Raw genomic sequence first — 26,075 nt, forward strand, 5'->3', positions numbered from 1 at the left:
AAATCGGATATACTTGAAAGAAAAACAACTTCAGACATTCTTCAAAGGCGTCGTCATGGGCAACGCCGTTGGTAATGCGGGAACTTAAAAGTAATTCCAATGGCGGACTTCGTCATACCGGTACTGCCGAGGCTAGATGTAGGGTACTGGAATCTGCTGAGGTTTGCCGAGTGGCTATAAATTTATCTAATTTTCTTACCTAAGTTCGACAGCTCTCTAGTGTTTATTTTTAGAATTCCTACAAAACCATAATACCTCTAGTCAGTGTACAATTATCTTTTCTATTTTGCTCCGAACACATTGTTAATCATTTATGTACTTATGTTGTTTTTTTTTAAATTGAATTCGGCAAGCAGTACCATACTTTTTATCTGATTGCTGCTATTTACAGAGATCAATTTAATCGTTTTTATGCAGTGAGTGATTATGTATGACAGCTGTAGTGGCTTTGTTGTAAAAAAATAGTTATAGAGAATGATGAACAATGGACCTATTATTGTCACTGATAAGTTTCTCACATAACATTTACCTTTTTTGTTATACTATCCAACATTCGTCATTGATTATCAACAAAACACTCAATATAATCCTCAGTTAACGACTGTTATGCTATTCACTATTTTACATGCGGGCACTTACCTGTACAGGACATTAAATTTTCTAGTTGCGTGGCTGAACTCGATTGTATATATGTTTGAAAATGAGTTTCGAAACATCTATAAGATTTACACTTACAGAAAGTAAATTGTAACCCGTGCTGGAAAAATGAGTCGGGATGCAAAGTTTTGTGGTATCATGGCTGCCTCGATAGAAATTTGATTTTGGCGATAATATTTAGTGTACATGTACTACATGCGATTCTCTTTGCGAAGTGGCAAAAAAAACCCCCAAACCCTTTAAATTCTGTTCGTGTGTAGATTGCCGTTGTTGAGTGTTAATCAAATCCATGTGACGGTATACTGTAAATTAATCAACAAGCGGATTGTGCCATTGAATAATACTTACAAAACTTCGACAGTTGATTGTCTGCTGCCATTTTGGATAGCCTTGTTTGTCACACAATTAGTTTTCTGCTATTCTCAGGTTATTCGCTCATAATGAAGTTCATAGGTTGTAACGTAATGTAGTCACAATTTTCGTTATATACCAGTATCTTAGATCTCTGGTTAATCCTGACTGAATTGTAACGCTGAAATAGATTGATCATTAACACAACTGTTAACCACTGCAGCCATGATACGATACATATTGCGATTCATGTCCTAGGATAGGATTCGTATCACAATTCATAACCAGGTCAATATTTACTAAGAAAACAACAGGATAAATGAATAATTGATATTTTATTGGAGTCACAAATTGCAATTACTGTCCAGGGCTTGAAATATTCATTTGCCTACTTGTGGCCAACAGATCAAAATAAGGACCAAAACAATCTACGGGTGGTTGTGTACCTACATGCATGTAAGAGTGGCAGGTTAGTTACTGAAGCGACAAAAAAACATAAAAAAAAAAAGAATCCTGATACATGAATTCAGCGTCTCAATGCCATATCGTGAGAAGGTGAAGCGTGATACATCGATTCAGTGCTATATCGTGTCAGCTGTAGAATAATTTTTGCGTGGAATTTAGCAATTGAGCACAATAAAATACTTGACAACCAAAATAATTTGGAATACAAAAATCACTGGTTTGTTACACATACAGCGCAACTTTTCAACCAGTGTTCTATTATCGTTCTCAAACATGTAATTGTATTCCATAGTGTTTTACCAGTATAATGGGTGATTGAAATAGAGAATGTGAGAAATTATCAGTACTTGGAGATGTGAGACAATTGAACTTATGAAGCTACTAATTACATGTAATGTTCACTGTTCTTGTATTCCATTGGATAGTTGCACTGATATATACATATATATTCATATTGTTTTGTATTTTCTCATTCTATTTTATCAATATATTTGTGTGTACGCTTGATGACAACTTGTGAAATCTTGCTGAAACTTTGTAATGTAATAAACCATAGTAATTGCTATCCTGTAAAAAAGAGTGTTTATTTGAATATATAACTGTTTTTAAGAGCTACAAATTCAGATACATGTATCACCACAAGTTTTTCATACCAAAATACAGATTCTCATCAAACTTGCATTATTTATTCATGTAGCTTACAAAATCATGTACAAACTGGTCAGTGTAACTGCATAAGCTTACGCATTTTTTATTTTCACTGGACTTATTTTTTTCATGTAGCTATATAAAGTATGTTAGTAGACTTGCCAAGAAACTGTAATCCAAAGATCTGCAGGTTTATTAACGCTGCTGTAAAGTTCAGATTACAAGCAAATGATACCAAAAAAGAAAATATATATATATATATGTTGGTCCCAAATTGAAGCAGTTAAACTCCATTTGTTTTGTTTTATCGCCATAATATAGAATGATTTGCATGAAATCTTTTCAGCTACTAATGAAATTTCAGTACAATTACAAAGTACAAACATTCATTTTGGTTTTTTAAATAAAACCTTTTTAAATCGTATCGTGAATTCTTATTTGTAAATCATTTAATATTTTTAACAAAATATTACCTCTATATATCGAAAATAGAAAATATTAGACAGACAATTATTGATTATCGAAACTACTTGAAAGGTAAACAACAGATGGAAAATGAATTAAACGAAACCATAGAAATTAAATGGGACAATACAATATGAACATTATGCATACCTCTATTTTTCCTTTCTAGGATTCCTTTCATACATGTACCTTTAGCTATATTTTGTATTTTTGTTTTTTTGTCTTTATGTTTCTTTTTGTTCTACTAAATGGATTATAAAAATATAGTATAACAGGTAGCTTTCAATAATAAATCAATGTTTTGTATGTGTATTGTTTTAAAATTTTACACACTGTGAATGTAATGTGAACTATGTTCTATGTCGTTTTATATAAATAATAAAAAATAAATAACATAGATGTGCACAAAGAGCAGCTATAATCAATTGGTCATTATTGTACTATCAATCAAGACAAATTATATATACCATACTTCTTGAATATCAGTGACATTATTAATGGTTTTTTTTTTGGACAATATCTATTTTTCCATCGCTTAATCCGTGCTAAAATGTACATTTGATTAAAGGAAAAAAAAATATCAATTGTAGATAATCTCCTAGCTTGGATTCAATCAGGGGGGTTGGATGGCCGAATGGTTAGCATGTGCGCGCTGTATCATAAGGCCTGTCATTGAGTCAACTGGCGTGGTTTCGAATCCCCGGTTATACGTGACAAGGAGTAGGGTCGCCTGTCCAACCTCGTGGGTTTTCTCCGGTTTTCTACCACTGCTAAAGACCCCTACGCGCAAGCGAATTATTGAAATAAAATTAAACCATATGTTAATCCCGAAATGACCTAGTTTGTGTCGAGTGGACGTTAAACCCCATTTCTCTCTCTCTCTCTCTCTCTCTCTCTCTCTCTCTGTGGATTCAATCAGAGTAAAAACAGGCCCATCAAACATTTTACCATTGGTACATGAATTGTGTACCATAATGCGTTTCAGCGCCATTTGTAACAAGGAACTCGAAGAACGAGGCTAGACATATTCCACAAGTCATGTCAAACGGTGACCTCATATTCTTATCTGGAGAGCATGCGCAATAAATACTATCGGTGTGTAGACTTGAATAACCAGACGCTACAGATTGTCATTCAATTGAGACTTCTGGCGTATTTCGCCGAACATAACTGGTTTGAAATTAGAGTAAAAACGGAATTAAACAATTGAATGTAAATGAGATTATATACATTTATAATACATTATTATATGCATTGCCACTCATTTGTGTCAATTTCTAGGTCCCACATATTAGCGATTTAGCTCCTTTATGGCTTATGGTCTACAGAGAATGCCAAATGTTGTAAAATCTTCAATTCGTTGTATATATACTATTCAAAAAAAGTAGGGGATATTTGATTTTGGGGGCATAATACTAAAATATGCAAATGACTACGAAAAAAGTCACTATAGAACCTAACAGAAGAAACATTTCCAGTTACATGTGACGCCCAAACGCACCAATAGCTACCGCATGGAATGCAGGTGATGCTTGGGATCATCATGGGGGTCCAACCCAAGATTTGCACGACTCTGACTTTGAATGTTACAGTCATTGTCGCATTGAATTCCGGGGTGGAAACATCAGTTTAATTGTTTTAGTGACCAGAAAACAAATTTTGATATGCGTCGGCTTACCCAAAATGAAAGGTTACGTGCCCTTGGCATGCTACAGATCGGCACAACACAGGCGGTTGTGGCGCGGACGATGAATGTTTCTCAGTCTGTCATAAGCAGGCTATGGTCCAGATACCGTGATACACAATCTGTACAGGACAGACCACGCTCAGGTCGACCAAGGGCGACAACTCAAGCCCAGGATCGATATATCCGTACCTTGGCCTTGAGAAATCGTGTCATCACAGCAAATCAGATCAGCGCTCGTCTTCAAACAGACACTGGTGTGAGAGTGAGTGGCCAGACGATTCGGAATCGACTGCATAGGGGTCACCTTCGCGCCCGACGTCCTCGCGTGATCCCTTGTTTGAGAGATCATCACATTCAGGCAAGACGTCGTTGGTGTAGGGATCGTCAACACTGGGATAATCGACGCTGGAGCAATGTGATGTTTTCAGATGAGTCAAGGTTCACTGTTGATTTTTTGGACAGACGTAGGAGGGTGTGGCGTCGTCGAAACGAGCGCTTCTAAGACGTTAACGTCATCAGACATGATCAATTTGGGGGTGGTTCTGTTATGGTGTGGGGAGGCATCACTGTTGCTGGAAGAACGGCTTTACATGTTGTTGCAGGGCGTGTTACAGGCCAGTACTACCGGGACAACATCTTGGCAGTCCATGTTGTGCCGTTCGCACGACGTCATGGCCGCCGTTTCATCTTCCAGGATGACAACGCAAGATGTCACAGGGCCAGGATCGTTACAGGTTACCTCCAACAACAGAACATCACCACATTACCTTGGCCAGCACTGAGTCCCGACCTCTCCCCCATCGAGCATGTCTGGGACATGCTTGGACAGAGGTTACGTCAACGTCAACAACGTCCTGCCAATGTCCAAGAACTTACTGCTGCGTTGCAACAGGAATGGGACAATCTGGACCAAAATGACCTTAGACGTCTCATTAGGAGTATGCCACGTCGGATCAATGCTTGTTTGGCAAACAGAGGAGGATTTACCCGTTACTGACTTGGTTGTGATGCTGTGGTAACTTTGCTGTTTGACCCCGGGTATCATTTTACCCTTATAATGGTCAGTCTGTGCCTTACTTAGTCTAACGATCATTTGGAATAAATCGATGAATGTGAACTTCATTTCATTTTGTCATTTCTTTCTTCGTCAGTTTCATTAGGTGACTTTAATAACACTTAAAAATCAAATATCCCCTACTTTTTTTGAATAGTATATTTGTAAATACTGAACGGAATTGAACCACGTTTCGACTGATATTTGTTTTAGACTGATATTCCTTTCACAATGTAGCCTGCAAGGGTAAAAAATCTCTCATATGACGAATAGATGGTTCTTGACATGACACTAGTTTGATTTGGTTGACCTTTAACTCAGTATCATCCACAGTCTTTGACATTGCAAACACAATTTATTGGTCAATTTAAATCAACATTGATGTTGTTATCTTATTGTAAAAAGATGGGCTTCTGGTATCCAATATTTAAGACAATGAAAATTTTGATCTTGGCACACTAATTGCGTGTCAGAATGCTTCCAGGCACCATTTGTAATGGAGTAACTGGATGAACCAGGCTAAACATATTCCTCATGGAAGACTACCGGAGTAGACTGGAATAATCAGACGTCAAAGACTGCCATTCAGTTTGCACTCTTTGCATGTTTCGCCGAAGATAACTGATTAGAAATTACAGTAAAAACAGAAACAGTTGAATGTATATCAGTTTTTATACATTCATATTACATTATTGTATGCGTTGCGACCCATTTGTGTCCATTTCTAGGTGCCAAAGAATGGTGATTGAGCTCCTTTAAAATTTGTGGCTTGGACCTGCGCCTAACTTTGTCAGCAATAGATGTAATTGGTTGTCTTATGTGAGTATACAACTACTGCACATAAACTCCAGCGTAGATTGTAGCTATTTCAACTTCGGTTATGATTTGCGTGTCACTTTCGGCATGAATGAAAAAGTACTTGTTTGTTCTCAAAATTACCTAATGGTCTTCACTTTGAATTGGACAAACAACACTATTTTGATACAAATAATTAAAATTCTGTGTGTCAAAATATTGGCACTTTTGTCAAATTTGGCAAAAAGCTTATATCAAAGTTTGAAATTCCATATCGTTGCAGCCATGGTATACAAAAAGATCCAAATGCAAACAGCTTGTGCCGCACGAATTGAATATTGTGCCTGCCCGACCTGACATTTACATTCATGAGGCTTCATACGGTTGGCACAGATCAATATCACAATGGACATAGAGTTTAAACCAATACACCCTCCTACGCCTGCTGGTTGATCAGCGCGCAAAATATCAATAAAGCTTGGCGTGCATTGCAAGAGACGGCTGGGTTACGTAAGTCTACAAGTTTTCGTAATTTTGCAGCAATTTATCAAAATAATTGCTATGTTATCTAAAGTACAACCGAATTGCTCCAAAGTAATTTTTCGATATGAATTGATGAAAGACTCTTTTTTTTATTGACGCTAAAGGGTAATATCGGCAGTCTGTTTTTGTTTTGTTTTTATATCAGATTCATAATTTTTAAATTTACACTTTAGAAAGTCGATCAGTCTTATGGAAGTGAATCAGTGAACCCAAAACATTTTCAATTTTATTTTACAGTCTACAATATTTAACAGTTTTATACACCAATAATTTTTTTATCGGGAAACACTTGGCGCTAGTGTACACCGCGCCAAAATATACAGAGAAACTGTCGCAGATCTTGTCTATTTTGCCGGTATGTTCCCATTCATGTTAATATCAAAACGTAAAACTCATGAAATAACTCGGTTGTTAATCTTTAATTAAATGACCAAAGAGAAAACGTTCAGATGAATGTTATTTCGGATTTAACATTTCATTGGAAAAAAATTAGCGTTTACTTTTTTTTACAGAAACTTTGATTACGTTGAGTAAAGGATATGAAAGCTTGGAGCCGTATATTATGTAGAATTTAGACTGGTATTTTGAGCGTATGAAGGTGTTGTATAGTTTGGGTTTATTACTGTCCTGACCTATAAGTTTATCAGGAGTGGAGTTGTTAACATGTACACACAGTGAGCTACAAGCTAACTAAACACGCCAGTAAGGAAGACTGGGCTATACATGTATGATTGCCTGGTATTAAATTCGTTGGGCCTGAACAACCATAAATAATTGCCATGTGACTGACAAGATTTGTAGACAGGCTAGTTAGATGACCTACTGACCTATATTAGTCACTAGATAAAAGACCACATTGTTGGAGATGGCCTAGAGCATTCATTATTTTTTGCCTTCCACAACCGAAGACCAGAGCCCCGGCACTCACTGAGGTTTTGATTTATAATTTACCCTATGCATGATATGTTAAGGGATTAAATTTTTTATCTCACAATGAACTTAATATCATATCCAGAGCTTGAAGACGGGGGTGTGCTGCGCAGTGCTTTGTAAATTCTTACTTACAAAGTGCATCAGATACACTATATTATCAATAATTTTATTAACGAATCCATATGGTATGAGGACGCTATCTCAGAGATGATGTTAGCGTAAAATAGATATCATTTGGAAATTAAAGAGGTTTGCTTACATGTTCTTTCGCATGATGCTAAAATAATCAAAATTGGTGTTTGATCATTTTCATTCATTTATCCAAAGCCCTGCCATGTCTTCCTCAATATGGTAGGTTATGTGAGAGAGAGAGAAATGGGGTTTAACATCCACTCGACAGAACTAGGTCATTTCGGGACTAACATGTGGTTTTATTTTATTTCAATAATTCGGTTGCGCATAGGGGTCTTTAGCAGTGGGAGGAAACCGGAGGACCCGTAGAAAACCCACGAGGTTGGACAGGCGACCCTACCTCTTGTCACGTACAACCGGGGATTCGAAACCACGCCAGTCGACTCAATGACAGACTTTATGATACAGTGCGCGCACGCTAACCATTCAGCCATCCAACCCCCCGGTAGGTTATGTATATTCACAAATCTGTTAAAGACTCTATAATTTTAGTGTTATATATGTAATCCCTTGCAAACTGCAATGTTGTGAAAGTTGAATCTCAAATAGAAATAGCTATCAAAAAAAAGGGTTCAATTCAGCCCAGTATTTATAAAGATATGACGAGTTGAAAGTTCCATTAATCTATACTGCTCCCAATGTAACAAGACAACTGTTGTCTTTATTTGCAGTGAACTAAATTGATGGGCCTGTTTTGAATCTGACTGAAACCAAGCTGGTACTTTGATTACGTCTATTAATTAAATGTTATATAATCAGTCTGAGTATATATTAGCGTGGATTAGGCCGTGATAAATTTTTAATTTCCTGAAAACTGCAAATCATGAATCATTACTTTATTAATTAAGATATAACTATCTTTTATTTTATGTGTAATTTTCAATAATATATTGTGATTTTGTTTTCTTAATTGATGTTATATTAGCGAGGTTTAAGCAGGGAGCTCCGAAAATGCAAAATGTTATGTTGACAAAACTTCAATCATTTCCTTTTACCATTAGTTTCAAAACGTGCACTATCATTTGAGTCAAGAATGTTTTCATCCCTTGCCTTTTATAGAAAGCAGGGAGCCACGGTGGTTAGGTGGGTCAGGCGCTGGCTCGCTAGCCTGGAAGTCGGGTGTTCGATCCCTGCATTGGCCGAGAAAGTTCATCCCGATTTTCCGACGTGGTTTCCCCTTGTCAGTGATGCCGGACGGAGGGTCTGACAAGGACAGCTGTCTAGTCCTTCGGATGAGACGAAAAACCGAGGTCCCGTGTAAACATTGGAATGCACGTAAAAGATCCCTTGGCAGTTGGAATTCGATATAAGAGTAGGCGATAGTGCCGCTGCCCGGGCAAAATTTCCCTCATAGCACACTGTATGGCGTATGCCCGTCTTCATTAGCCCAGGTTAGGAGCAGAACAGTGGGATGTTAAACCCCATTTCATTTCATTTCATTTCATTGAAGAAAGCAGAGAACTACAGTATTGATATGGCTTCTTCCATTAATTAAGGTACAAGTAGATTGTTCAAACCTTGTGTTAGTGTTCATTTGGTGAATGTCTTGACAGATGAGGATTTACTGCTTTGACTAAGCAGAGATAAGTAATTGGAAACATAATTTAGGAAACAAGAAACTTGGATTCTAATTAAGTGAGGGTGATGATATTTGGTTATACTTTCACTGCATCATTTCGTAGAAACCAAACTTAGCGCTACTAAAATGAAAAAAAGTTTGAGAAAAGACTGTAATATTTGATAGCGATGGATTTTACTGTCAAGATCTGGTTGATATTATTCGGTAAGGTCCATGTACAAGCCAGCCCTATTGTTGATTTCAAGTGGTTGCCAAGGAAAATAATGAAGTGTCTTTTCACAGTAAATGTAGGTCACATCATTAGGAAGACATCATACATAATTGAAAAGCTGCTCATGTGGGGATTGGTGATGTCATATATTATGGAAAGCTCCGACCAAGATTGAATTTCTACTACATGCAGTGTGCAATGTGGGTAATTTTGCCGCACAGTGGCGCTACAGCCTACTCTTATATCAAACTAACAAGGGTTCTTTTACGTGTACACGAACATGTGCAGTTAGAGAAATTTTGACCAGACAGTGGCACTACACCAGTGCTGCACAAGAAATTTCTCTGAGGTTTTCCAGCATCGTTTCCCCCCTTGTCAGTGGTGCCTGGCGAAGACGGTGTCTATTTTTTTTTAGATGGTACAAAAACAAAGGTCCTATGTGCACGTTGGCGTGCATGTAAGAGAACCTTTGACAGTTATAAGATTAGTCAGTAGTGCCGCTGTCCAGGCAAAATTATTACCCTGATAGCACGACCGCCTTCATTAGCTCAAAAGGTGCAGAAAAATGTGACAGTGAACCCCATTTCATTGCCAACGAATCAAAGGCAGATTGGGGTAGAAACAATACACTGTTTACATTACTACTCAAGCATGCCAGTCAAATCTTGACTGTTTGCGGTTTGATCCCGGTGTTGTTCTAGAAGTACATCAGGATTTTCTAGCGTGATTTCGTTCATCTTGCTAGGATGGTGCTGGCAAGAAACAGTGTCTAGTTTGTAGGATGGGTTACGAAAAAACCAATATCCATTGCAGAGCTCATATTTATATGAAATATGTTCATAATTTTTTTTTTCGCCAATTGGATTATTTTATCTGCCAAAAATGTGTTATAAAAAAGACAACATGTAACAATTTTATTTCTCAGGTAGGTCTATTATAAAAACAATTACAGGTATATATACAACAACTTACCAAATCCTTTCTTACATAATGTATTACCCCGGTTTTGAGATGATTTACTAAGATCAGATTTTTATGGGGGTGACTTTAGTCTTTTCGCATACCGTATTGAACAATATATTTTCAGTATTTACTTGTCAAATCTCACCCAAGGATTGCCAGATTTCCTATTTTATTTAAATTTACGCTTTGCAATTACAATATGCCTATTGTTATTTTCAAGTACTGTAACAGTATCAGAATCTAAATCACTGATAGAAATTTCAATTTCATTTGTACAGACTCATTGTTGATTTTAGGGTGGTAATGAAATAAATAGTGGATCATTTCATCATTATTTGACTCGTTCTTACGTTTCAATGGTGATAATAGAATTTGAAATAATAATATCCAATTAGTCATGTTTGTATATTTTACATGCCGTATGAAGCCACAGTAAATAAAATTCAACTAGCAGAATATCTAGTTCTCTTCGAAAAGAATAGATGGCCAATTTTGATTATTCCCTTTGTTATTTTAGACAAAACGAAACATCAAATAATCAATGCTTTGATTACATATGAGTAAAGGACGACTTATCATTGGCAATTATTAATCAACAAATCATTGATCCAAAGCAACTGATTAGTATTACTCACTGACACGATCCAGATTATCAGCAAGTTAATTAATTTATAGTATCCTGCCACGTGATTGTGATGTTTTTTCCGTCACTTATCAAAAACAATCGCAATTACATAAAAACTTTATCGCAAAAATGATCACACAAATCAAATTTTAATCGCCATTTTCATTTATTTATTGCAAATTGCGACTTTGGCAACCGACAGCTTGAGCCCTGATCCATAATTTCCTCCTAGCACACTGCATGGCACGTTTCTGTCTTTGTTTAGGCTGGTTGGTTCAGAAAAGTAGAATGTTAAACCCCATTTCATTTTATTGAAGAAATATGAACATCCCACACCACCAGTCTGTGTATCTGATGTCCGTTTATGTGTAAATCAGTGTTGGGATTTCAAACATTTTTACCGAAAATAAAAGGGCAGGCATAATTTTTATCGTTATTTAAGCAGGCATTTAAAAATCATGTTTCAACAAAATATTCTATTTCGTACCTAATAAAAAATAGGTTCACCTCGTTATTTTTCCTATTTAGTTCCCATATGGTATTCAAATTTATGTCAGTAATATTCCTACAAAATTACGTGTTGTCGTAATATAAAAGTGTGCCGACTCGCAGACTACTGCTGACTCGTACCTTTTTATACGCCCACATTGGAAATGTGGTCGTATATTGTTTAAATTCACGGCAGTAATATTCCTCCAAAATTACTGTATTTTTCGGCGTACAAGTCGATACTTTTTTCAGCGGAAGTCTGGCATTCATCCTATACACCGTTTCACTTATATACGGATGATACCGAGCGAGTGACATCATCTTCTAAATAATAGCACTCGACTCTGAAACAGTTAACTACTTACGCTATTCCAATCAAAACATTTTTTGACATTTCTAAGCTTGTTTATTTCCTTTTTATACGCCCACATGGAAATGTGGTCGTATATTGCCGTCGCCCCTGTCCGTCCGTCGTCCACAATTTCTTGTGAACACTCTACAGACTACATTTATCATCTGATTGTTTGATTTATCATCTGATTGTTTGGAAATTGATATATGTTGTTTGCATTAGTGAGATGAAGAAGCCCATATTAATTTCAATAACTTCCGTTAATTTCTTCTAGTTTTTGCCCTTGTTTCACTTTGTTGCACCTTGTGAACGCTCTAACGACAAAAGTTATCAACTGATCTGTATGAAATTTATATGCATCATTTAAATAAGTAAAACAAAGAAGCCTATTGAATTTCAGCAATTTCCGTTAATTACATCTAGAGTTATAGCCCTTGTTTCACTTTGTTGAATCTTGTGAACGCTCTAATGACAACAGTTATAATCCGATCTGTTTGAAATTGATATGCAGCATTTATATTAGTTCAACGAAGAAGCCTATTGAATTTCAGCAATTTCCGTTGATTACATCTAGAGTTATGGCCCTTGTTTCACTTTGTTGAATCTTGTGAACGCTGTAACGACAAAAGTTATTATCCGATCTGTATGAAATTTATATGTATCGTTTAAATTAGTAAACCGAACAAGTCTATTGAGTTTCAGCAAATTTCCGTTAATTACATCTAGGGGTATGGCCCTTGTTTCACTTTGTTGAATCTTGTGAACACTTTAACGACAAAAGTTATCACCCAATCTGTATGAAATTCATATGCATGATTTAAATTAGTGAAATAAGGAAGCCTGTTGAATGTCAGCAATTTCCGTCAATTACTTCTAGAGTTATGGCCCTTGTTTGACTTTGTTGAACCTTGTGAACGTTCGAATGACGAAAGTTATCATTCGATCTGTATGAAATTTATATGCATTATTTGAATTAGTACAACGAAAAAGCCTGTCGAATTTCAACAATTTCTGTAGATTACTTAAAGAGTTACGGCCCTTGTTTTAGTTTTTAAAACTTTGTGAACCCTCAAACGACGAAAATTATAATGTCATCTGTATGAAATTGTCTATTAAATGCCCCTAATTACCTACAAAAGAATAAATATGCGACAGCCCTTAGCTGCTGTGGGTGTATGTTTTGTTGCCTGGCAACCCATATTTTAAAAACATAAACCCCATTCAAAATATTATCATAAACCTGAGAATATGCCATCAAAGTAGAATCTTTTCTTCGACATCACTCATTGTCACGTTTACATCTATCGTAATTTCATGCGTCTCGTGAGATTTCTACTTTAGTTTTCGTATCATAACCACATGCCATTAGAAACTGGGCCTGCATTGTCTCGTATTTATCGGATGTGTGTGTGAAATAGCTTTATTTAACGTCCGCTTCCAGACAAGTTAACGGATATATTGATTTGGGGTGTTATATACTATTAGGATGTGTGACATATATGACTAGTACAGACTACATGTTGTTGACTGACATCAAGGAGATTAATATGTCTGACAATGGAGAAACCATGAGTTAATCACGTAGATTAAGATTATAATTGTTGATATTTTGATTGTTTTTACTTCATTAAGTCAGGTGCCATGTTGAATTACACAGTATTAAACGTTCAAAAACCTTTTAAGTTATTACCGGTACATCATGGTATCAATAACAAAAATCTAAACTTGGGCACCCTATCTCTTTTTATACAACCACTTAGTTATGGCCCTTGTTTCACCTTTTTTTAACCTTGTGAACTGTATGAAATTTATATGCATTATTTAGATCATGTTTGACATTGTTAATTCCCTTGTGAACGGTCTAATGACAAAAGTTATCATAAGATCTGTATTATTGCGATTAGTAAAACAAAGAATTATTGAATTTAAACAGTTTCTGATAATAATTATTATTCTGTTAATAATTATTATAATGGTGATAATATTGTGAATTGTTGGTATTTCCTTCTTTCAATATATCATTCATTCATTGTTCATTCTTTCATTTAAACATTTCTGTTTTTCTTATGTTTCTATTAATCCTGCGTTGTTAATTAGACGTTAAGCTACTTATCTAATGACTGATCGTTGACAGCTGACACATTAATGAGTTTAATTACTACCTTATTGTTTTATTTTATTGCAATCTCTTTTATATTTTAATCTTACCTCTTTAATTGTTATTAGTATAGTTGGTGTATATTGTTAATTCCTTAGATACTATTTTATTATAAATACCGATTTGTACATTTATATAGCATTCTAGGTTTCATCCCGTTTCCAGGACATTTACTCTGCTTGTCGGACGTGCTGTTCTCCGTATATGATGTTAAATGTTTTCCGGTAATAAATAGTCTCAAGGATAGGTTCAGTCATTAGTTATTATCGAAGATTTACACTGTTACATTATTATTATTATGTAAATGCTGCTATTACCTACAAAAGCATAAATATGTGACAACTCTTGTCGACTACTCAGACAATTTAGCTGTTGTGGTCGTATGTTTTGTTGCCTGGCAACCTGATTATTACTTTGTTATACAACTCACTAACTCTGGGGTTTTCCAACTTTGGATTTATATTTAGCCGTATAACCCTCTCACGGGTGTTACCTCAACATTCTTGTCTATACACTGTACATGTACATGCACATTATGTAAACTGGACGCTAGCACATCAATCTAAACGATCAGTTGTCAAGTTCTGTACAATCCCGGTAAGCAAACCCCGCCCCAATATCAGTGTCTTGTAAATACTCCTATATGCATTACCTCCAAAACCATAAATATGTGACAACCCCTGTCGATTGCTTGGGCGATTTAGCTGCTGTGGGCGTATGTTTTGTTGCCTGGTAACCTATCTTTAAACTTTTTTTTAGGTAGGTAGGTTTTGGAACAGTAAACACATATGTGTAATTTCCAGACATGAATATATTTCCAAGATGTGGCTTGAAATATATATAGAGAATCAATAGGCCCACTTTCAGTTCAAGTAAAATTCACATAATCTCAATCAATTTTAGTCCCATTATCACACAGATTCAATGATTAAAGAATTAAAATACTCTTAACCGAATTAAGCTATTACCAAAAAAATGTTTGATGATGATTCCGGAAACATTGAGGCTTTCGTTTTCGCTATGAATTATCTTGTTTTTGGCAAATGTTGGAAACAGTTGTAGATGGTTTCATACATTTAATTATATAATAAGTGCATGTATATTTTGTACAAACGCTTATGCCGTTATACTCTCTGTGATTTGACGTATGAAGAAATCAAGGTCGTTATATTGTTCTATGTCGTTCCTGACAACCACACGGCAACAAGTTGTGATTTCAAGAACTCGTGTTGATTAGTATTGATTTTAACCTCGTCGGTTGGTCTCTCTCTATCCCACGATTGATTGCTGGTATTACTCATGTCGTGACAGGCTCGCAGAATTACATTAATTGAAAATTTGTAGCGCGACTAGGAATTTAAGAGCCATTGTAGAATAGCGTGAGTTTTCAAAGTGGATTGGTACGTATTTGATGTCAAACAATAATGATACGTTCATATAACATTTAGGTAAATACTATTTTCGCTTTGACGATTTTCTAAGTCTCTACCCATGTTAAGGTAATTTTTATGCGGGCGCATTTCATATACGCGAAAATATGTTACCTTCCCCTTCATTTTGTCCATCTGTCCGCCAGTTCATTTAAATGTCTAACTGGTCAAATAACGTTTGCATAATGATTTTTTTTCACAAAGTTACCTTTCTTGTCACTGAAATCTTGCATGCAGTGTTTGGTTCAGTCTATTTTAGATTTAATTTTTGGCCGAGAAAGTTCATCAGGATTTTGGCGGGGTTTCCCCTTGTCAGTGGTACAGGGCAGAGGGCCTATAAAAGACAACGTCGTTTGAATAGAACGAAAAACTGAGGTTCTGTCTACACATTGACGGGCATGTAAAAAAAACCTTGGAAGTTGGAATTCAGTATAAGAATTCATCTAAACGGGGTTGTTCAAGAAAAATTTCGTTCATAGCACACTGAATTGTGCATGCCCTTCTTCATTAGCCCAGTCGAAGAAGAACATGTTCACGTGAAACTCATTGGAAGATTATATTAAACGTTATTTTGAGAATTGGCTATTTTTTCATGAACCCCTGGTTAACTCAACCAAATGAATATTTTGTGTCTGATGAAAATTTGATAGAAATTTTAAGCTATTGAAGCTGTTGTTATACTGCCTGACTGATGTGTTCAAAAAATAGAATTTCATCGCAATCTTCAATAGGTTAATTCTAAATAAATGTTTGCAAATATCTTTGATCTGTTTTATATTATTTCTGCTTGAGTTAAAAAAGGATAAGGCAGCATATTTTATAAGGAAGTATTTGATCTTATATCACTGTCATGCAAGGTCACGTGACACATTTGATATGCAGTATTTTTATTGAAGTGTGCGTGCTACTCACGTGTATCTCATTATATGGAAAATCTGTTCAGTGTCATTCAGCTCTCAAGGTTGTCACATTTACTGGATGAACAGGTTTCGTAAGTCTCCATAGACTGCCTTATGTAAGGTCATTGTGCTGGATAAATGCCAATAGGTGAAAATGACACAATAATAGTTTACATACAAAATAGACGTCACTAACAGACAATATATGGAGAGAAAGGTCATTTTGGGACTAACATATGATCAATTTTATTTCAATAATTCACTTGCATGTACTGGTCTTTAGCTGTGGTAGGAAACCGGAAGACCTGGTTGGACTGGTGACCCTACTCCTTGTCACAAACAAGCTAGGAATCAAACCACGCCCTTGACTCAATGACAACATTTATATTAACCATGGAAACTTTTACTATACATGGATTGTAATATATAAATTGCGACAGACCTAATCTAAGATGACATGTTTTGTTCAATTTAGGTAAAAAAAAAACGTTTCAATCTGGTTGAGTTTTTTGTATTAATTTGTTTCGTGTATATTTTTTCATTAATTACCCTTTTATAGTTTTAACCACAAATCTAAAATTTGTAAACAACCGTTTAACCCTAATAGTTTTACCTCTTTACTAGATAAATTTTGTTTGAAACTATTTGATATTGCAACGTTTATTAGAAAAACATGTTTGAAAATAAATATTACCAGGTTAATTGGGACTACATTTAAACGTATCAAAGAGAGAGAGAGAAATGAGGTTTAACATCCACTCGACACAATCTAGGTCATTTCGGGACTAACATATGGTTCAACTTTATTTCAATAATTCGCTTTCACGTAGGGGTTGTTAGCAGTGGGAGGAAACCTGAGGACCCGGAGAAAAGCCACGAGGTTGGACAGACGACCCTACTCCTTGTCACATATAACCGGAGATTCATGTGTCAAAGAGATAAATATTAGAATATAAAATGCGATAGATGTTGTCTTGATCACGATGCTGGACCTCAACCAATCACTCGCAGGAATGGAATTCGATAGGAAACGATGATGAACAGCGCACAATTAAGATTTTTCCATATGCTATTATTTTGTTATTGGCTCATTTGCTGTCCTTGTCATAAACACAGCTGTACATGTAAAGTTTCTCAAGTAGATCATCTGGAACAAAACACTTGCAGACCAATGTACAAATTAGTAGTGAACACGGAAGAGCCCTTAGATTGAACAAATGGTGCTCTTGAGGCTTAATGCTTATTTTTAACATCTGTGTCAAAGCACCAATCAGTATTAGCACAAACTTTATGGTGTGGCATATCAGAACCTACTCTTTCGGTCAGGTTAGGGCTTTGAATTAATCAAATTTTACATTATTATTCGTTTTCAAAAAGGTTCTATTCTGAATCTTTTAATACAATTTACGGTAAACTGACCGAAATTTCCTTCTTTACTTAATCATTTTGAAGGTGATAAGAAGTAACGTACATGTACTTCAAATTCCGATTAGATGTAAAAATAACTAAAAAGGTATTAAGGCGATCAAATTTAACACTTTTAATCCATGCCCAACCTAAATTCTGCTTTACAGTATTCGGGCATGCAATCAGATTTGCTTATAGAATGCGCTGTGTTGCACAAATTTAGGAGCCAAGTTTCTCTCATAAAAAAAAATATGACACAGTTCCTTTAACTGATTTAATACTGCTGTCTGTTGCCACGGCAACCAGCTCCGTTAGTGTGTAACTTAATATTCTCATAGCATGCTATTCTCAGACGATATATCCATATATCCGATGATTGCCTTGCTTTAATAAACTGTGTTGGTATCCTTATTTTTATCGTAGAGGAAGAGGAATATGATTTTAGAAAATGCTGAGCAAAGAGAGGCCTGAACTTTGAAAAATAAGTTTTAAAGAGTTACATTATTCAGCGTTAACTGTCCGTCCCTATGTCTTGACGGAGTAGAGTTGCCTGTTCAACCTCGTGGGTTTTCTCCTGTTTCTAGCGCTAAAGACACCTACGTGTTAGTCTCGAAATGACCTAGTTTGTTTATAGTGGATGTTAAAACCCATTTCATTTCTCTGTCTACATAAGTTTACATATAACTGTTGACCAGTTTGTTTTTCTTGAAAATGTAAAAGTAAGCCTTTGCAGTACATTTCAATTTTGTTAAAGATACATTATGTAAGATTTAGATAAAGAACTAGCCATTCTTGCTATAATATTTCGAAAGTAGATGATGTAAAATGAATAATTTGAAAATTTCATTCAAATTACTCTATTGCAAGCGAAGATATTAGCCTTTGAAGGTTTGGCAGACGTGTGCAATAATTTCAACCACCGTACTGGTCTCGGTCCTCCATATTTGATTAAATCAAAGTATCGCTGAACCATTCTAATCTATTTAATATCGGAGAAATCTGATGCCATCGAGAGTTGATTAAGGCCTGGATCAGTTAATTAATGTCTAATTAATACTTTAGAAAACATTTCAGACCTAAAGAAAGACCTGCAAATAGACAGATTTAGCTCTTGCATAATGCATGTTTAACTCCTGTAGTTATCGAATGACGATATTTTTTAGTTGTTGAGCAAATTCCTGCGCCTTTATGAATCATGATTCAAGTAAGAGGAAAATGGCATTGCTTGTATCGATTAGTTAGAATCTGTTTTTTTTTTTTTTTAAATATCTATTATGGTACATGTATGCAAATAGTACCAATCAAATCAATCAGATCAAATACAAACATTGATTATAATTGTTTACCTTGTCCTTTCACTTTGGATTGTCTATCAGTAATTTTGATCATCAGGACATCCGTTTGAAAAATTCCTTTACTGTCGGTCGTACTATAGATCGTCTTGGTAACCTAGTCTATGCCATCCAGTTGTGTAATTCATCATTGTGGTTATGGACGTGGATTCATTGATAGAAGCATTGATATGTTTTTATAAGTGTGAATTTGAAAAGGGGATTGGTCATCTACATTTTATCAAAGATAAAATCTATTATGTCCCTTTATACCTTTCCTAAGGATTTTCCAGCCTGGTTTCAACTCGTTAGTGATGCAGGACATACGATGTGGGAAAGGAACATATGATGAAAACCATTGACACAAGTATACCACTGACAGCATGTTGATGATCTCAATAAAATAGAGTTTAATTGAGGAATACAAAATCGTAAAAAAAAACATTGGCTTTAATTACATTGAAAATTGACAACTGGATAACCATGAAATATATTTTCTCTTTTCAGGTTCTGATGAATTGAAAATTAGAATTAAAGGGTGATCAATGATAAATAATGGAAGTGGATGAGGAAAGCGACCATGATGAAATATTTGTACATCCCGACGATCCAGTACCATGGTTCCCAGAACAACAATCACCTTCATCATCGAGTGAAAAACCTTTACGCTTGAAACGTCGTAAACGATGTGGAGAGTGTGGTCCGTGTCAGATTAAGACTAACTGTGGTGAATGTCCATACTGCGTTCGTAGAAGTGTATTAAAACAATCATGCATTTATCGAAAGTGTATCTATTTACGAAAAACTGTGCGTAAGCCATCGCCGAAAAAAGTAGATAGACGGGCATATAAAAGAGAACTGCTGTTGGCTACTCGCGTATCTAAAACGTACCCTCATGAATTGTTGTCACCTGATGAGGATAGCAGATATTCATATGAACTCATGTCACCCCCTGCTGATGGAGTTTACCCTGTTGGCCTCATACAGGTATCTCCTTCTCCAGGAGATGGGGGATATCCCTTAGACTTAACATCCTCTCCAGAAGATGAAGAATACATCGCTGAAGCAAGAAGGCGTGTTCACGACACTATCACTTTTCCAGAATATAGTAGTACTGAGTCAATTGTAATTGAACCAGTGTCAGCTTCTGAAGATACTCCAGATGATACAGATGAACCTCTCATATCCCCTGTTCCCGCTGATAATTCTCTTAGGTCATCTAACAGTTCACCTGGGAATACACCTATATCTAATCCTACACCATTTGCTAGGATTGTACATACTCCACCCCATCCCATGGACCAATCGGAAAGTAATGTTGAAATCGTAAATCCACAAATGGTGAATGCATTAAAAACTGTTGAAGAGCATGGACATGAATTCGTCCAGTATACAAAACCTAAAACTCCAATACCTTGTGAATCTTCCAAATCAACTGAACCTTTAAGAACTCGAACACCGGAATTGTTTGAATCAAGAAATGATCATAATAAAAGGGTTACAGGAGATTCTTATAAAACTTCTGAATCTACCGATTCTAGTAGGCCATCGAGTGTTGTATCTTCACCTTACAGTATTGTGTCTTCACCTTACAGTGTTGCATCTTCGCCACATACTTTTCCAAAAGTGATTCACAAACCATTTCCGTGTATTACACCACATAGTACAGTTTTTACAAATCCAATTCAGTCAATCAACTCCACTTATAATTCACCAAAAATCAACCCGTTTATCAGTCCACCTAACGTAACGGTAGGGCGTCTGGGAGGCTTCACACCAACTCATGGCTCTGCGAATAAAACTGGATTATGGCCAGATAGATTTGGTAGCTCTTATCCTTTAAATCTGTCAAGAACTCTAAATCCTAGTGGAGGACCAGAAATTCCACGTCACAGTGCACCATCAGGTATGTGGTCTTCAGGAATACCTCCATACAATTACCCACCCAATCCCATGTCCAGAATGAATTTTCCACTAGGTACATACCCACCGCCATATGCAATGGGAGGATATGATTTCTCAGCAGGTTATCCACACCAACACCCCCTATTAACTGGATATCCCTTTCCACATCTACCAAGTAGGATGGAAGGACTCGGACACCACCCATTTCCCCCTCCCCATAACCCATTGTTTCCTCCAGAACGATATCCTGTGCCTCCCCCCGGAATGTATCCAGGTGGACTTTATCCACCATCAGTCTTATCACCCTTCCGACATCCGCAAGAGCATTCTATTTATCAGGCTTCACAAGAACAAATTCCACAGGCTGAAGATTATTCCAAGTCTCAATCTTCAAAACATCCTAAAACTCTGGAACCATCTGAAATTGAGAAAGCAGAAATGGAAGAATACAAAAAGTACAGCATTTTCCGATTACACAGTAAGTCTGAGTCTAATAATAACAAGGAATTGGACAAAAATCAAAGAAAGGATGCAGTCAAAACAAATGATAAAGCTCCACGCTGTAACAATGAAACACTAAAAAAGTTGCTAAATAGTAATAACAATAATATTAATATAAATAAAAAGGAGATGTCAAAATCTGACATTGATGATGATTTACGTAACGAAATTCATAAAGTGTCTGGGTATTGTGGATGTAATTTTATCACAATAGATGATTTGAAAATGCAAGCTTTAATTCGCTCCGATGGAGTCAACAATTTAGAAATTGAAATTCCTAGTCCAGACAGTCCGATAAAAGATTCATTAAAAATGTGTAATAATAATATGTGCAAACAATCAAGATCAAAATCTAACGAATCTGAGTTCTCTACTAATAAGGTCCCTAAAGATTCCTCCAACCTCCCTACCAAAGTACTTTCTAAACCTGTGCTAGTAACAGGTAATGTTTGTCTGAAACAGGATTTAGGGGATGAAGGTATCCTGATGCTTGAAGTTCAATGTGAACGTGTAAAGTTAGTGCAATGTGTTTTGGATGACGAACTTCTGAAACAGTCAAACGATCCAAAAGAGCTTCGTGAATATATTCGAAAATCACAACCATCCGAGGATTGTGAAGAAACTGGGACCAAACAAATGGATATTGATGAACCTTTAGATCTTTCATCAGCAGAAGAATCAATAACTTTGACAGCATCTTCAAGGGAGTCTATATCCTTAGGAAACAACCATGGCGTGTTAACAACCATATCATGTTCAAGGGAATCTTTGTCTAGTGGGAAAGAGCACAGCCAAATTACTTCATCTGCATCTTCAAGGGAGTCTTCACTCTTCAGGGAATCATACAACGATACATTAAGAATAATATCTAACAATGATGCTGTTAATAATCTTTTTACTACATCAAATCAATCCAGTACAAACTCTTTATCACAAAACACATCAATTGACTTAAGTAATAAAGACTCAAGTGTCAGAAAGTTTTCCAATTTGGATAAAGCCCAAATTATATCAGGAATTCCTTCCAGCAATACCTCAATTTTGAGAAATGGTTATCTTGTGCCTCCTTCCAAAACTAATTTCTCTGACAACACACGATCTATAATGCATAGACTATCGACCTTTGTAGACACAACTATTAGCACGTATAAAGATGGCATCAACAATGCTGAACCAGAAAGTGATGCATCATTAATGTCCAGTGATTATCTCCCAAGCGGTGAAAATAATACGAATAATTTAGCGGAAGACATGATCTGTATTGAGAAATCACAGTTTGAGCCAATGGAAGTTGAAAATGACAATTCTCTGACATCTACTTCGCAAAGTATCGAATCTAGTACAGTAAAAACTGTGAGTGCTATTACAATTGAACCATGTGAAATAGAATCATGTGAGAACTCTATCAATAATACTACCGAGTCAATTTCTTCAGTTTCTACAGGGTTAACTGCTAATGATTGTGTTTCCAATACATGCGACCGGTCTTTTGAAATATTACCAAGTGAAAATTGTGTTACTGATGAACATTTAACCCAAAAACCAGAAAATATTGACACTGACTTATCCAAAAATAGTGAATCTGTTATCTCATCTTCACGAGAATCTTCAGATAATATTTTTGATCTGTCCATGTCTTCTGTATGTTCTGTGTCTCAAACAGTGCATAGTGGACATGATGAAATGGACACTCAGGAGATGTCAAAAAAAACCTCTAAAATAAATTCATTAAACAATACCAACATTGATTCTGCACAAGACCATGTCTCTGAATTACAGATATGTGAAGGGGAAAATTTTGTTAAAGATACAAACTCCATGAGATTTAATGAACTGAGTGACAATCATCCATCAAAACATTTTGAAAAATCACCCACTAACGAAAATGACTGTGATTTTGATAGTGAGCTTCCAGCAGGGTATTTTCCTGGGAAATATTCAAACCTAAAAGACATGTTTCATGTGACAAGTCATACCAACACAATTTTTGTATACGATGACAACAGAGCAACACCAGAAACTCCAGCATCAAGATCTGAAGCAGATGCTTCAATTGTTAGATAAAATATAAGTGAATTATCTGCTTTCATGTACAATTTTGAAAGATTTTCCCAATCTGATTAAGATCAGATGTCAATTCTGTTTCATTTTATTTCAGATGTTGTACTACATTTATATCCGACATGTTAATGTTAAGATAACATGAACTAATTGACCAGTCAAATTAGAATAAAATACGACTTCAATGAATATAAAAATCAAAAACCTGATTATATCTTGGTCCATCTTTTAATTAAACAAATTTTAAATATTTCTGTGTTAACCAGTTTAAATATAAGGATTACGACCAATAGGCTTATGTAGTACAGATGTCCCCGGGGAAATTAAACAAAAATTCTATCTATATGTAATTTTAATTAGATTGGGTTTTTCCAGTTTTCCTTTTTACATTGCCACATTGAAATGTGGTCATCTGTCACCACTTGTGAAGACTTTATAGACTGTACATGTATAATCCAATGTTTTCTGCAATTTGAGATGAAAAACCCTATTATTGTCCTTTGATCACGTTACTTCTAGAAATTTATACCACTAAATCAGGTGCTGGTTGCCAAGCAAATTTCTCTGTCATTTATACATATAATAATGAAGTTGCAAATTATAAACACTTGTTACTGATCATATGACTTTCATACATTATACACCTGAACATATTAGCTAACGATTGTCTAGTTTGCTTAAGAAAAAAAAGGTTGATATAATTATGTAGTGTACATGTAGGTTCCCAATGGCATTATAGTGAAGCCCTTGCATATATACAGTGCATTTGTATATTGGGTGAAGTCATTTTTTTTTTCTTTTGTGAAATGTTCATAGTTGTAATTCATAAATACTCATCATATTTTAAGTGCTTAACATAAAGACATACAACATATATTGTACATGTGTAATATACATTCTAGACTCACACTGTTAGTTGTGTTAAACATAGTCCAATTTTCAATAGCAGTTTTCAGGGTACAATTATTATGTCTCTTCACTAAATGGTCCCAATAGCGTAAACTTGTCATACCAGTGTAAATGTAAGAAAAAGATGCTTTCTTTTTAGTAATATTTGCCTGTTTTGACTCTGGCAGTGAAATTGACTGGCAGCCGAACTTTCATGTCAATTAAATTGGCCAGCATGAGAACTTATCTGTCATCAATTTACATGCCATACAGGACTTGACTGGCAAAATGTTTCAAACATCTGACCCCTGTCAATCATTATAGTTGTATTTTAATTAATCATATTTTGTTGCATCATTAAATAATCCTGTGTAGCTGGTTTCATCAATAGTGTTTCTACAGTGGATAAAAAAAAAAATCTGTCCTCTGACAAGATTGATAAATTTGTTTGGGCCATTTCCCCCCCCCCCCCCCTGGCAGTTTTGTTTACTTGGTCAAAGCTCCAGGGTCAGTATAGATTTTTCTGCATTTTTCCTGTTGGGAATTACTTTTATTGCATTGCACACTAATTATTTAGTCTATTTACCCAATCTAGTCATTAATTGGCCTCCGGAACCAGATAATTCATTTGAGACACAACTTGTTTGCCATTGAGAAAAGCACTGTTAAAACCATACTTATCTTTGTTGTGAAACTCAAAAATCCCATTGCATAAACCTGTACTAAGGCAAGGACAAAGACTCAAAAATCTGGTTTTAATGTCATTATTACATTTGAAGAAGGCTCTTTTTCTACATGGACTGTCAATTTTTATGTGACACTAGAAATTTATTTTTATGTTGCCTTTTTGCGAAATCCACTCGCTACTCCATTAACTGAAATTGCCAAGAGAAAGGCCAAAATATTAAGTTTCCTGGTTGCAAATATTATTAACTACATATATATTGATTTTATTACATCAAAATTATATATCTTTAGTGTTGCGAATATTATTAACTATATTGTATAAAGATGAAATATCTACAGTGTATATATGTATATTATACAATACAAAGTGCAAAGGTTAAGAATTCTTTAATATTGTTTGGTTATATAAGTTTATATATAACTTGGATTTAAACTATTTTCATTTTTTATGAAAATTAAAAATATATACAAATGAATTGTTTATTTTTTTTATTCTGTAATTGCATTGTAACTTGCTTGATTTTGAAGTCTGTAATGCACAGGTGTGTTACAAGATTGGCGTACCAAACGAGGATTATAAATGTCTTGTCGAATGTGCCAGTTGTGGAGATGTGTCCTGAATGGAAGGCTGAGAAATTTGTACAAGTAGACTAGCTATTTGTCCATACATAGCAGGGACGTGACCAGGAATTTGAGCAGCAGGGGGTCCAAAGAGGAGACAACGTCAAGTTTGGCGTTATGTCGGGGGAGGGGGGGGGGAACTACCTGCGAGATTGATAAAATCAGAAGCTTTGAGACA

At 35.6% G+C, this 26,075-nt stretch overlaps 1 protein-coding gene across 3 annotated transcripts in view; it reads left to right on the forward strand.

Moving 5' to 3' along the window:
* Positions 1 to 25,752, forward strand: part of LOC126823780 (uncharacterized) — a 36,919-nt gene extending 11,167 nt beyond the window's left edge. The window contains exons 3-4 of one of the 3 annotated variants that reach the window (XM_050552757.2): positions 6,406 to 6,632; positions 19,742 to 25,752. In XM_050552757.2, the coding sequence (XP_050408714.1) occupies positions 19,790 to 23,704 (3,915 nt within the window). In that variant the 5' untranslated portion in view covers positions 6,406 to 6,632; positions 19,742 to 19,789 and the 3' untranslated portion in view covers positions 23,705 to 25,752. Of the gene's footprint in view, positions 1 to 6,405; positions 6,633 to 7,313; positions 7,598 to 19,741 lie in introns of those variants that run through there. The other 2 variants (XM_050552758.2, XM_050552756.2) reach the window with 2 other exon arrangements.
* The last annotated feature ends 323 nt before the right edge of the window (positions 25,753 to 26,075 follow it).

This window comes from Patella vulgata, chromosome 6, assembly GCF_932274485.2.
Source record: "Patella vulgata chromosome 6, xgPatVulg1.2, whole genome shotgun sequence".
In the NCBI taxonomy this organism is placed as follows: domain Eukaryota; kingdom Metazoa; phylum Mollusca; class Gastropoda; family Patellidae; genus Patella; species Patella vulgata.